General features: G+C 45.1%; 1 protein-coding gene across 1 annotated transcript in view; it reads left to right on the top strand.

Moving 5' to 3' along the window:
- The first annotated feature begins 357 nt into the window (after window positions 1-357).
- The window catches only part of TSPAN7 (tetraspanin 7), an 85,183-nt gene continuing 72,497 nt past the window's right edge, over window positions 358-13,043 (top strand). Inside the window, exon 1 of the mRNA XM_069028737.1 lies at window positions 358-466. Within this exon, the coding sequence (XP_068884838.1) occupies window positions 386-466 (81 nt within the window). The 5' untranslated portion in view covers window positions 358-385. The remainder of the gene's footprint in view (window positions 467-13,043) is intronic.

Raw genomic sequence — 13,043 nt, 5'->3', positions numbered from 1 at the left:
CGACCGTGCAGCGCCTCCATCCCCAAGCCCCTGAGCAGACCAAGCAACGCCTCCGAGCACCTTCCCGAGGAAAGGGGGCGGCCGGGGGGTGTCTTTCACCTCATCTTGCAAAACCTCAAGGCCCCCCTCCCCGAGAAATTCCAGTGAATGACACCCCTGCGGCCGACCCCGGCAGATGATGTTGGAGCCCCCTGTGCCCTGCCCTCGGCGGCCCGGGGCGGGGGTCTCCGGGCAGCGGCAGCAGCAGGAGGCGCGGTGAGCCCGGCCGCGGCAGCCGGGCGCTGAGCTCAACTCCCTCCGCCCCCCCGCTCCCTCCTCCCTCCCCCTTCCCTCCCTCCTCCTCCGCCTCCTCCCGCGCCCAGCCTGCAGCCGGGATCTCAGTATTATGGCATCGAGGAGAATGGAGACCAAACCCGTGATAACGTGTCTGAAAACCCTCCTCATCATCTACTCCTTCGTGTTCTGGGTGAGTGCGGCGCGGCGCGGAGCGGGCAAACACGGACCACCGGACACGGCCGGCACCCCCCGGCCCCCACCTGCCCGGGGCGGGGGGCACCGGGGGCTCCGCAGCGCGGCTCCGCCGGGGTGGCACCGCTGGGCATGCGGGGACGGGGCATATCCGCCGGAATATTGATCTGCATGCACACACACGTATATATGCGCTCATACATATACATACACACATATATATGTATAAAAAATGATGGGGTTTTGCCTCCTCTCGCGGCGAGCACATCCCCCCGAGCCCTCGCGGGGGAAAGTTGTAGGGGTCTTCCCGAGAGCCTCCATAGCTTGACCCCTCCCCGCCGCTCCCCTGGCCGGCCGGACCGTGTCCGCACAGCCAGACCGTGTCCCCACTGCCCGCCGCATCCGCGGGGCGCGGGGGATGCGCCCCGAGCCCCCGGCGCGTACCTGAGCGCAGCGGGGCTGCCCGAGCCCCGGCCGCGGTACCCGCCGCACTGCCTGCGTTTCGTAACCGGGCTCAGGCTCCCGCAAACCATTTTCCTGACCCAGATGCATTAATTGAGTTGCCGCGATTGCCTGACTGGCAGCCCGGCCGTGTTTTTCAGGCGACCCCGGGGGCTGGAGGTTTTCGCAGCGTCCCGGCCTGTTACTCAGCAGATCCCCGGCAGGAGCCGCGTATCGCGGCGGCGATCGGCAGGTTAAAGACCTTTTAATGGCACACGGTGACAACACACGATAATGGCCCTGCTGTGTGCAGTTAGAGACCGGCTCCTCACATCATCGGTAACAGCGCACTGAGGCGCATTTGTCACTTCCTAGCCAGAGGAGCTGGTTGTGCTCTGTCGGTTTAGTAGCTTTGTGCTGTGGAAAGCGCCTGTGAAACACAGTGACTCAAATCCTCATCTTTCTGCTTAAAAAAGGCATTCTAAACAAAAAATTGATTATTCATGGCAATAACGTTTGACATTTTTACAGTGAACATAGGACTTCAACTGTTTCAACTGTAACTTCATAGGCTTTTTTTTTTTTTAAAGCATAACCAAAACACATTTTGCTAATCCATACTTATGGCAGTACCTCGGTGTTACTGGCCCCCTCATGCCCCCCCCATGTTCAACATATCCCTCCCCAGCTTCTTTTTTAATAATTTTGGAGGCAGCAGATGTGTCTGAAATGGATAGGAAGCTGGAATCATCTGTTGGGGGTTTTTGTTGGCAAGTAGATCCTTCACATTAGTCTCGAGGTAGGTGGCTAAGTTTATATACTTACCACAGTTTCAAGATTCATCCTTTCCAGTCCTCAGTTCTCAGTGGATCTGTAATAAACCCTTCTTCATCCTGTGCTGAATGAGCAGCTGCAGGAGCTCAGGCGAATTCATGGCATCTTTTAAAATTGCAGATTTTTTTAAAAGTGATCTCTGTATCTGCTGTAGCCCGAGTAAACAGAGGACTTGGATCAGCATGCCCGTTGAGCTAGCACATTTCACCAACGCTAATCTCATTTAAAAAGAGAGAATTGTACATCGAGCCAAGCAGCTGGCTAAGGGCATTTGTGCCGTAGGCTGTCAGGATGCCAGGCCAGGTTGACAGCTGGGACCTGGTAGGGTAAATAACACAGCTGAGCTCTGCTTGGGCTCCTGCAACGCGGCTGTGCTGGTGGGATGCTCTGCTGCGAAGACTTTTCGTCTGAACTGTGGGTCAGGCTTCTGCGTGTCCTGATCTTCTCCAAAGGCATGGCCCACTCTTCCAGTTACCTAACATTTGACGGCTGCCAGAGTCTCTGTTTGTCCTCTTCCTTGAGCCTGGAAAAGGAGGAGGAAATCAGTGGTTGGAGACAGAATCCTATGGCCATGATCAAAGGAGAAGGAAGATTCATTCTTGCTGTTGCATCTGGTTTCTCAAGGCACCAGACTAGGGAAACCTAGGCAGATCTCAGTGGAAGAAGACAGAAAGGATTTGGTCCAGAGCATTTGACAGTAGATTCTAAGTCTTTATCAGTTCTTCTGTGCTAAGAGGAAGAACAAAAACTAGTTGACATTTTTGTTCCCTTTCTGAGCTCTGAATCCATTTAGAATAATTTGGAGCAGGATGCAGCTATTGCCATAAGGAGAGCAGAAATATGATGTGCTCTGGCTGCATGCTCATTTTCTTTTCTTCAGACAAGTTTGAGAGCTGAGGGATGCATGGACTTCCCTCAACACTGCCCCCCCCCCCTCCATTATTTTCTGGGGTGATTTTTGTACTGTCAGAAGCTGCTGGCTCCAGAGTCAGTGTAACTCAACTTCAGTCCCTGTGAATTCTCAGAGCTGAAAATATGGGAAGGATTCTATTGGAGGAACTATTTTTAAAATTTATTTCTTGGACTGATCTAAATGCCAGAAGGAAACCATGCCAGCACCACAAATGGCTGGTTTGTAAATTTTTATTCTGACGGCTTTCCCACATTTTTTGGAGAGGTTGTAAGCTGATTTCTGAAGGAGAAAGCTCTGCGTTGCTTAGCTGCTCTTTGTATGGTTTCCTTTCTAGCTGTAGGAATGGAGCTGCGATACAACACAGGGCAGAAATTCATCCTGTGACAGGGTGATGTGTAGTGGCAACCCTTTCTTTGCCTGTTGGGTCAGGTGGCTATGGATGGTGAGGTGAGGCAATGGGGAGAAGATGCTTCTTTGCAACCAGTGAGCTGTTCTGAACCATCATGAAGAACTTCTCTGTGTTTTACATTGTTTATAAAATAAGAAAATCTGTGTGCACAGCATGTTACCCCAACGAGTGATGTTTTGTCAGGGTTAAATATGAATTGCATTTGTATCTGTGGGACAGATGTATATTGGTGAAGACTTTTAGCATAAGCATTAAATGAGGCTGCACTGACTTCCATGGGAGCTGTAGGACCATAATGAGGAGACACGGTTCATTCAAATTTCACACTGCATAGCTTGTTCCCTTCCAAATAGGTTTTGTTTAATGGTATTTGTTATTTTGATAGCTTCCTCTCCTCCCCCTCACCATACTTCCCAACTTCTTTCTGTAAATGTATCAACATGGTAAAAAAATTCCATAAACAGAGATAACAAGATTTTTATGTGCTCATATGTATTGTTATTCATAGAACACATTAGATGCCTAAGGTTACCGCTTTTGGTCCTTAAGGGATGTAGTAATAAAAATTCAACAGCCATTTTTTTCTTAATCAGAATTCTGTACTGAATGCATCTGGTTTGGAACTAGTATATTAAAAAAAGGCGATAAAACCTCTGCTTGGCTGTTAGCTATTTTTATTTTTTCCTTTTGGGTATCATAAATTGCTTGCATAGAAATCCAAGATACAGCCTGTCTTGTTTTTAAGAGAAGATGAATTTTGGATTAGAATTCTAAGTGAATTTTTTATAGGAGAGAGAAACCTTGAAGCACCCCTCAGTATCTTGTATTTGTCTAGTACTTAAGTAACCTTTGGTCTTAAAACATGTGTACAATTAATATTTCATTGTAGCCTTCTAAATATATTTTGTTGCCAGATTAACTGCCTGCCTCAATGTGTTTTGGGGGGGGAGCTTTAAGGGTGCATACACTTGTCCTTAAAGTTACATGGCTGAGGAAAATGGGTTTTGTCTTCCATGCAAAGCTTGTTGTTGCCCCAAAGAGGCACCGTAGCAAAGTGATTACTTTCTGATCCTAGGCCCTGTGAGACACTCGGCACTCACATGAGTGCTTTGTGTGTGCTGTCCTGCTGGAATTGGGTTTTCTTGCTGTCAATTAATGTAATAAAAGTGTGTAAGTAGAGTTTCCATTCAGATATTGTTCCAAGGTGGGTCACTGATCTGAAGAATATCTTCCAAAGTTTTTTGGGGACTCCGTTAGGTTCTTAGAACTTGGTGTGTCTTTGGCTATGTGACAAAATTAGAACTAAGGTAGCTACTTGAAGTGGTGGTAGTTTGGTTTTCCAAGTTTTTATTGCTTTGAAAATAGACCTGTGCATCCTGGTGTGACCCCTTGGAAGTTAGCAGGTGGCAGGAGAGTGGTGGGGCAGGTAAGTGCTGCTTGGCTGTGAGGCCGTGATTTTAAACAAGGTTGAAATGATGTGTTTTCACATGGTTCCTCATCTTTTAGCCAATTACTCTGGGAATGTGGTGTCACTGGTGTGGAGGTCAGGGGGTCTGGAGATGGCCACAGGAAGGGTGATGGGCTCAGTGCCCCTCTGGGATGGGAGATGTGGGAAGCGTTGGTGCCTGCTTTGAAGTGCCTCCCCATTTCCATCTTCTCAGAATTCCCCCAAAAGGAGGTCACTGGTGGGTGCTGGGAGCACCTCTGGTGTTGGGACAGGCAGCTCCTGCTGTGGCAGGAGGGTGGAGGGGGCATTGCCCCTCCATTCCAGGGACTCACAAAGCTGTTTTCCAGGAAATGACTGAGACAAAGAGTGAGTGTGGCAGCCTGCTCTGGAGCAGAGATTTATGGCTCAACTGCTGACCCATCCTCAAATGCAGCCGTCTGAGCTGTGCATTATAATGTGGGATTCAATTTGCATGTCCCTTTGAGTTACTAGTGGCATTAGTCATCTCCCCTATAAGTGTCCATCTGGGTTGCTGAAATTACTGGTTTTCTCCCCAAAACTTCTTTCCAGTGCTTCTGCATTAGTTCCTGCGTGTTTCTGGTCTTTTAAATACCTCTTACCATGCCTGTATTTTTTTCTTTTAATTCTTTTAAAATATATGTTAGCAGATGGTTTTAAAGGAAATATTTGGGGAAATTTTTAGCTTTCCCATGTGGCTTAGATTGCTCAATCTTTTGGTGGTTCCATTTGATTGCAAAGTCAACATTGCTATACTTTTAGAAAGAAGTGTTATTACTCACATGTAGTTACCTGAAATCCCAGAAAAACCATGCTCTCAAAAGTGCACAGTATTCCCCCATCATGACAGATTTGAAATGCTCCACTGTTCAGGCACAAACCACTTGCAGTTGCCTCCCTAAGTCAGTTGTTTCCTGGTCTGTTCTCATAATGATATACATGAAAGATTAAAGATAATAGTGTTTTCTAGTGAGCATAGCCCAAGGTGAACTCTGTTGGCTAAATAAATAACTGGATTTAAAAAACAACCAAAAAATGGCTAGATGGTGTTTGAAACCATAACTCCAGAGTCAGCTTTCTAAGTTCCTTTGGGCAGTGTATCCAGCTTGGCTTAGTTTAGTGGGGTTTTGGGTGGGATTTTTCACCTTCTGAAAATTGTGTGTTTATGGTACAAATTAGCATTGTACAACTCATTTAATGGAATCATTGACTTTGCCTGTTGGCTAAATGATCCTTTTCTGTTTGTGGAGCTGTGCCTGCCTCTCGGCAAGTGCGACCCCTTGACCTGGGAGTTTGTATCAGGACGGTTCTGTAGTTTGAGGATGGTGACATTTTCACATTAAGGGGTCAGTTTGGACTGGTGAAGGGGGATAATGGGTGACTTGAAGTTGCCTCCATTCTATTTGGGAAGGCATAGGATGCATTCATAACCAAGCAGTGGCAGGAGCCCTTGTTTTTCACAGGGAAGGGGATGAGGCTGTGGAGGAGTACCACTGTATGTGTAGTAAACATTTGGCTGTTTAGCATTCCCTTGTGCTCTGAGCAACCTGTTGTGTGGCCTAAACAGGGTAAATATAAATTCTAGGGAAAGGTGCTAGGGAGGCCTTGTTAGCACTTTTCCTTGAAAACAGCGGTAGAGTCCTTGGATGCTGGTTCATTCCAGCCTTGCTTGTCAAGGAAATGGAGGCAATTATCGTAGGTAAACCAAGGGAATTTAAAATGGATCCAATAATCTGATTTTATCTCTGATTCTGTGACTATTTATCAATTCCCTGTGCTGTCAGGGAGGGAAATTAGGTTACCTGGTACCGTTAGTTGTCTCCATCTCTGGATTTTTATCATCATTTCTTCTGTTGTTGCAACTGTCCTACAAATTTACGTGCCAGTGAGTTAATAGATGAATATCTAGAAAGGCTCTTTGTGCATGTAAGCTTGCCGAAACATCTCCTTCAATCTTTCACATGCTACTTAAGCCCAGTGACGCTTGTTACAGAGGCTTTGCTGTAGTGCTGAGTCTGTTCTGCAGCCACCAAATTTGCACTTTCCAGCCCTGTTGGTCTCAGTGCCTTGCAAACCTCGGCGTCTGAATCTTTAAGAATAGAATGCAGGACTCCAGAAGTGACTGTGGGGAGCAGATGACAGATACTGTATGGACATTTTTATTTGCATAATGTTACTTCTTTAGGCTTATTTCTATTAATTAGTGTTTAATCATCTTGCAGAGAAGAGATCCTTCACATGGGCAGAGCAGGCTTCTTTCCATCTTAGCTCTCTCTCATGGTGGTGGGCAGATGGCTGATATTTTCTGTCTCTGTAACAGTTCTGGGTTAGGAGAGGGAAGCATTTGAATTTCCCTTGCACTGAAGGGACTCCGAAGCATGGCACACTTGTGTCTTACTGGATTATCTTTACTTCATAGCTGAGCTGGTTCTTTGAGCCCTGGGAGGAGGACACAAGATTTTTAGGAGCTGCAATAAAAGAGTGGAAATTAATGTTGTTAATACTAATTTTGCTGTAATTTCCACGTGGTGTTTCCCAAGATGTTTTCCAGATGTGCTTTTTTCATCTCTGTGTTTATGGGGACAGTGCTAGAATCTTTAAAGGAAGCAAGCAGCCCCCCTTCCCTCCCTGTTTCTTGCTTTTCCCATCTCCCTGAATATCTGTGCTGAGTTCAGTTGGTGGCTGACAGTATCACTGTGTGATACTGTCAGTGACCTTCTCCCAAAAGCCAGGCAGGATTCACCACATCCACCAGCAGCCTGGGCTGAGCAGAAGGTGAAATTGTGTCTTGCCATCATTTATTATTGGGAGATATTTGCTGAGAGCTTTGAGGAAAGGTTGGGTTTGGTTTGAGCTGAATGTGGATTTGGACTGATCAAATTGAAATGTTCTTTTTCTATTATTATATTCAAATTGGCCCCTTTTAAGAGTTTAATTGCTAGGAGAATGTGATGGGGTGAATAATGACGTGATGGACTTAATCTGCAGAAGTCTCTGGATCTTGGGAGCAGACCTAAGGAAAAGGTTGGCATGCTTATAAGGTACTGCAGAGAAGGAAGAGAGGGAAAAAGAAACTCTGTAAATATCGTACGAAGAGGAGCACTTATATTTCCCTAAAACTGGGAAGAGAAGGAAGCCCCTGCTATCTGACCCACATAACCACTCAGTGCCTTAATGCCTTTGAACAGGAATGATCAGCTCAGACCTGCTGCTGCCACAGGATTGAAGCTGTCAGTGAAGCTGACAAGCTCCTCAGGACCTTGTTCCTGACCAGATTACAGGCACTGCTTCAGAGGATGCACTGCACAGGAACAGCAAATGGCACCAAATGCCACCAGCAAACCACGTTTGCAACTCAGCACATGAGAAATTCTTACTGCAAGGCCATGAGTACATCTCCTGCAACTGAAGATTCAGCTAGGCCATGCTGATTTAGTCATTTGATAAGTTTTCAAAAGAGTTATCATTTGGACAGAGTTTCTCATGGGATGGCCTCCATCTGGAAGCAACTTTGAAGTGTTTGGAAAATTTCTTTCAGTATTTTTTGGCAAAAGTGCTCATTTTGTATGTTTCTGAAAGTAAATGGGAGCTATATCAAAACCTGACATTTTTGATGTAGGTAGTCTTCTCAGTGATAAAAACTTAGTGATTTGGGAAATTCTAAAAAAATGAAGTTTTCAAAGAAATGAGAATTTCCTGAGTATGCCAGGTAGCACTGAAATTCTTTTTTTGTTTCTGGACTTGAAGCTGAGGCCAGTTTATGGCACCACAGGCTGTGTCATGGCATGTGTTGCATCAGTGCAGCTGGGCAGTACCAAGGCTTCAAAGTTGTGTCTGAGGCTTGGAGCCCAAGCAGAGGTGAAATTCTGTGGAGGAGATGGGGAACTGTGGTCTGCAGGCCCATGCAGTCTGCAAGGATATACACCTGGACACGAATTTTTGTCCATGCTGGGAGACAATTCAAAGGTGAATGGCAGTGTGCAGCTTGCTGGCGCTGTCCAGATGCTCTGCCCTGACCTCAACCAAAGAAAAGGTGGAGGACATAACAGATTATGGAAACATGTCCAAGTCAATTCCAAAAGCTATTTGAGATGGACGATTGCCGCAAATTTCCTGCAATGGAGAACACATGATTTTTGCTGTGTTCCCTAATAGTCTCCTGCCCAAAGCATTTTCATTACAATTTGTTGTGGCCACCACTGCATCAAAAGACAGCCAACACATCAGAAATATGTCATGAAAGTTGTGCCTTTCATTCCTGGAAGAATAGGTTAAGATAAAAGAGAAGACACTTTCCAGGTATGCATTAACAGAATAGATAGAAGAATAGGTAGAAACTCAATCCTCCTGTTTCACTTCAGTAGTACTTAACATCTAACTGGCTCTAATTAGGCTTGGAATGGGAACATAATTAAGTGCATGTCACTTCTGTTTCCCTTTGAAAACAAAAAAAGGAAACAAATACAGATAGGTTACCCTCAGTACCTTGATGCTCTCCCTGATGGCTGCATCTTATGGCTGGGTTCATTTTCACTGGTGCAGCTGCCCTGTGCTGGATGTAGCATTTATTGCTCTGTGGTGTGCACTGATTGCAGACAGAGCATGATTCAATTTACCTGCAAAATAATGTCTTAGAGGAAACCAGAAGCTGATATTACTGCATGGTTTTGAGAATTTTTTTCCAAATTTCCTGTGTTTTCAGGTCATTGATGCCATGCTAGAGATGCTTTTTTGTATAGCTGAGTCTTTGAGTCAGTTGAAGCTGCAGTTTCTTGTAAATGTTGAGATCAGCTTGAGTGTTACCTGGAACTGAGTTCCTCTTTCCAGTACACTTCAGGAAAACTGCTGAGTTAAATCGTGTGGGTCAAATAATCTAGAGGCTTAAATTGATTTCTCTTATCCCAGAACAACTTACAGGCCATCTGTGCATCACCTGCACTCTTCAGGGTTTTGCTTTTACTGTGCAAGTGCGATCTAAAAACTCCTGAAGAAAGAACCAGGACCTCAAGATGTTGGGGATCTGACTGTCAGGAATGTTTCCCCATTATTTCCTGGAACATACAAGCCAAGCCTCGGTGTATCCTTGCTACCTGTTCTCACAAAACAGGAGCTGATGCAGAGGGATTGAATCAGGATTTTCCAACAGAAGGTTGCACCATTTAAAAAGAAAAAAATGTAGTTCATGGAGACGACCTTACAGGTTTATTTTTGTCATGGCAGGTAGGACTGGGGACATATAACAGCCTTTCCAGGAGGCAGCATGACCTTGCTGCATTTACTGAGTGTGTGCAGGATGCCTGCACAGCTTTCAGAGCACTCGTGCAAAACTCTCACCAGCAGGATGGGGCAACTGTTGTTTTTGCCCGTGGCCTTGTAGACAAATACTTCCTCATGAAAAAAAAGACTCCTTTTTCAACCTTTCCCCATTGGTCTCCAACTTCAAAGCAATGCTTTCACTAAGCCTCCTCCCAGCATGGAAAGGGCAGCTCACTGCTCTTTGTCCCCTGCTCAGCGCTGACTTCACCCACCCTCAGCTGTGTTTACTGGCATTCTCACCAGAGAGACGTGCAAGACAGGACCATTGCTCCTTGACCCATCCAAGGTGGTCCTTGCCACAGCCAGGGGACAGCCAGCAGCCTCCTGGCCAGAGGGAGAGCACCACCAGGCAGGTGTGGGGTGGGCTGTCCCTCTGTGCTCACCAGCCAGTGAAATTACAAACTGCAGGAGATGTGCTGGACCAGCCAGTGTGGTAATAAACAGTATTTCATCCAGCACTTGTGTAATTTTCAGCTGAAACCAGCAACAAAAATAAAACCTCCCACTCCCAGGACTTTTGTATTTTGCAAGCAACAGCTAGTTGTTTTGTGAAGAGATGGTTGTACTCAAAATAGGTATGTCCGTGGCAGAGAGAATTTTCAGCTCATGGAATTGATCAGAATGATATGGAAAAGTTGCCTCAGTTTCTGTGAGCTGGCATGACATGCATGTAATACTCTTTAACACAAAACAAACCTGGTCCCTGTTGTACAGAAACCTGAGCATTCTGCACCATAGCTATTTTTTAACAGAAGTATCAGATTTAATGTGTTCCTTCCCCCACTGCTCACTGACCTCAGATTGCTGGGGGACCAGACAGGATTAATCCGTGTGCCATGAAGAATATCCAGTATTAAAGCAAGAAGCTGGGCTGTTTCCTAGAGCAATGAAATCCCCTAGTGCAACCCCCAAATGCAATGCAATCCTCAAATGGTCAAGAATATAACTGAACCACAACCACTTCTTTTTTTTAGTTGATTTCTTCTCTTAATTTCATTAAGTGCTTGGCTTTCCATTGTCATGCCAGGTGTTAGACCAAAGTGAATCCCTATTTTTCCAGCACTATTGATGATGAAAAATATATAAGATTGCAAACCTTTCAATCTGAAGGATGAGAAGAATTTCATGCTAAGCTCTTAGGCAATCAATCAAGTTATTAATGATATAAGAGTAAGAGCCACCTCATCACTGAAGAACAGCCAATTACCCAGTTTTTCTTCTAGTACCATTAACCAGCTGATCAGTTGTGCCCCAAGCCCAAGTCTGTGTGGCAGTAAAATTTCCCTTTTGAAAACATATCTGCTCTACATCATATGTTAGTGCAATACTGGTAAGCAAAAGAATATCAAATAAAAGGACATTTCAAGAAGAATTGCATCAGCTCTGGTTGGTGGGCACATGTACGTGGACTTGGCTTGGTCCATATGAAAGTGTAAAATGTCTTGCAACATCATCTTGCTCTCCTTAAATGCAGTGGGAAACAAACATGACCAAACTGTCTTATGCAGTCAGGCAATGGTTTTTGGAACTCACCTGTGCTTAATATTCAGGTTTGGTGAAACAGAAAGTTATTCTGGCTTGGATTCCACAGAATTTCTGTAGACCTGGGGCTGGGAGGGTTTATCATTCTTGTGCTGGATATCTCAACAGGATAAAGTTTTTCCCTTTCCACTGTCAAGTCAAATTCTGCCTCTGGTCTCTAGACTTGCTTTGGTTACCCCATGGCTTTGCAGCACAAAATCATTTTATAAGAAGATGTGTGATCCTCTGGTGTGGTAGTTCCACTGAAGCTTAGATGGACCCTAAAAGAGGTAGAATTGTGTTTAAAATTTTGCAGCTTCTATGAAAACAAAGCCTAAACTGAAAGAATACAAGAGCAAAAGGCTTATCCAAGTGCTGATGAGATGGTGTAGTGCAAGACCACACATGAGCCAGCTGGTGGATGAATAAATGCTGGGTATTATGGCTGGCATCAGAGGGCATGGCAGAGTGCATGCTGTCTGGATTAAATTCAGAAGAAACTGGACCCCTGCTGCACCCTGTATGTTGAAAAGGTGGTATTTTTTTACAACAGTGATAGCTGTATGTTATATTTTTTCTGTTCTTAAGAAGCATGTGTAATTACTTAGGGCAAAACTAAATCTTTGGATTTATTTACCAGTGGTAGTCCTTAAAGAATAATAGCTGGAGTGTCCATTTGATGGACAGAGCCACTGATGCAAGTCAGGAAATATGTTTGAGATGTGGCACAGCTGTGAGGTAGTTATTTTAGGTCCCTAACTGTAATAGTTATTATGTTGTAGCACTCACTCTGACATCTGCATCATTTCAACTGCAGGAATAGCAAACTGAATTAAAAATTAGTGTTACCTGATGTTACTTGTAGAGTGTAGGAATGTTTCTGAGAAGTCAAATGAGTGCTGCTTGTGGAGACAGGCTATGGTGGAGCAGCTGGCTGTATCTGAGCTATGAAATTGATGCACCATGAAGCTTCTTTATTCTGAAGCTGTATTTTTGCTCTGGAAAAAGCATTTCAGGCTGCCCAATATCTTGGGGGAGGGAGGTGAGCTGCTGGTGCATGAGAGCAAGCCCCAGATGAGTAGGCTTCCACAGCTGGGAATGATCCATGCAACTTTCCTGACTTCCTAGATCAGGCAAGCCATTTTGTGGGGGGGGAAAAAAAATTCCTGTCATGCAGGGCATAGGGAGGATAGCTTTCCTTCAGGGAAAGAGGTGCACATTTCTGTAGATGGTTATCCACCTTTATTTTGGAAGATCTTTTGGCTGGGGCACAAGCATGTTGACACAATTCCTCATGGAGGAGACTCGGTGTGCCTGCTTAAGAATGTCCTCATCCTCTTTGTGCTAAGTGCCAGCGATCTGTTATCTCCATGGTATGTTCCAAGTGTGGCAAGCAGGATCAGGTTTAAGTGGTGACCTCCAGAACAAGGTGGTTTGCTTACTCTTACCCTGCTGTGGACATGAAGACATGGAGGGAGATTTTGCTGACATGGAGCTCTGGTTAAAGATCAGTATGCAGAATTTTGTCATTTTTGGATTCTGCCAGATTTGTGAGTGGGACTGTCAAGTGCTTCTAGGAACTGGATTGACTTCTTAGCTCAAGAAGAGTTTGTCTCTAGTTTACTCATGCAGTGGATATTACGACAGTTATTAGCAGTTTTGTTTGATAAATTGTT

The sequence above is a fragment of the Aphelocoma coerulescens genome, chromosome 1, assembly GCF_041296385.1.
Source record: "Aphelocoma coerulescens isolate FSJ_1873_10779 chromosome 1, UR_Acoe_1.0, whole genome shotgun sequence".
In the NCBI taxonomy this organism is placed as follows: Eukaryota; Metazoa; Chordata; class Aves; order Passeriformes; family Corvidae; genus Aphelocoma; species Aphelocoma coerulescens.
The sequence above is the reverse complement of the archived record's forward strand: the minus strand, read 5'-3'. Positions and strand labels throughout refer to the sequence as shown.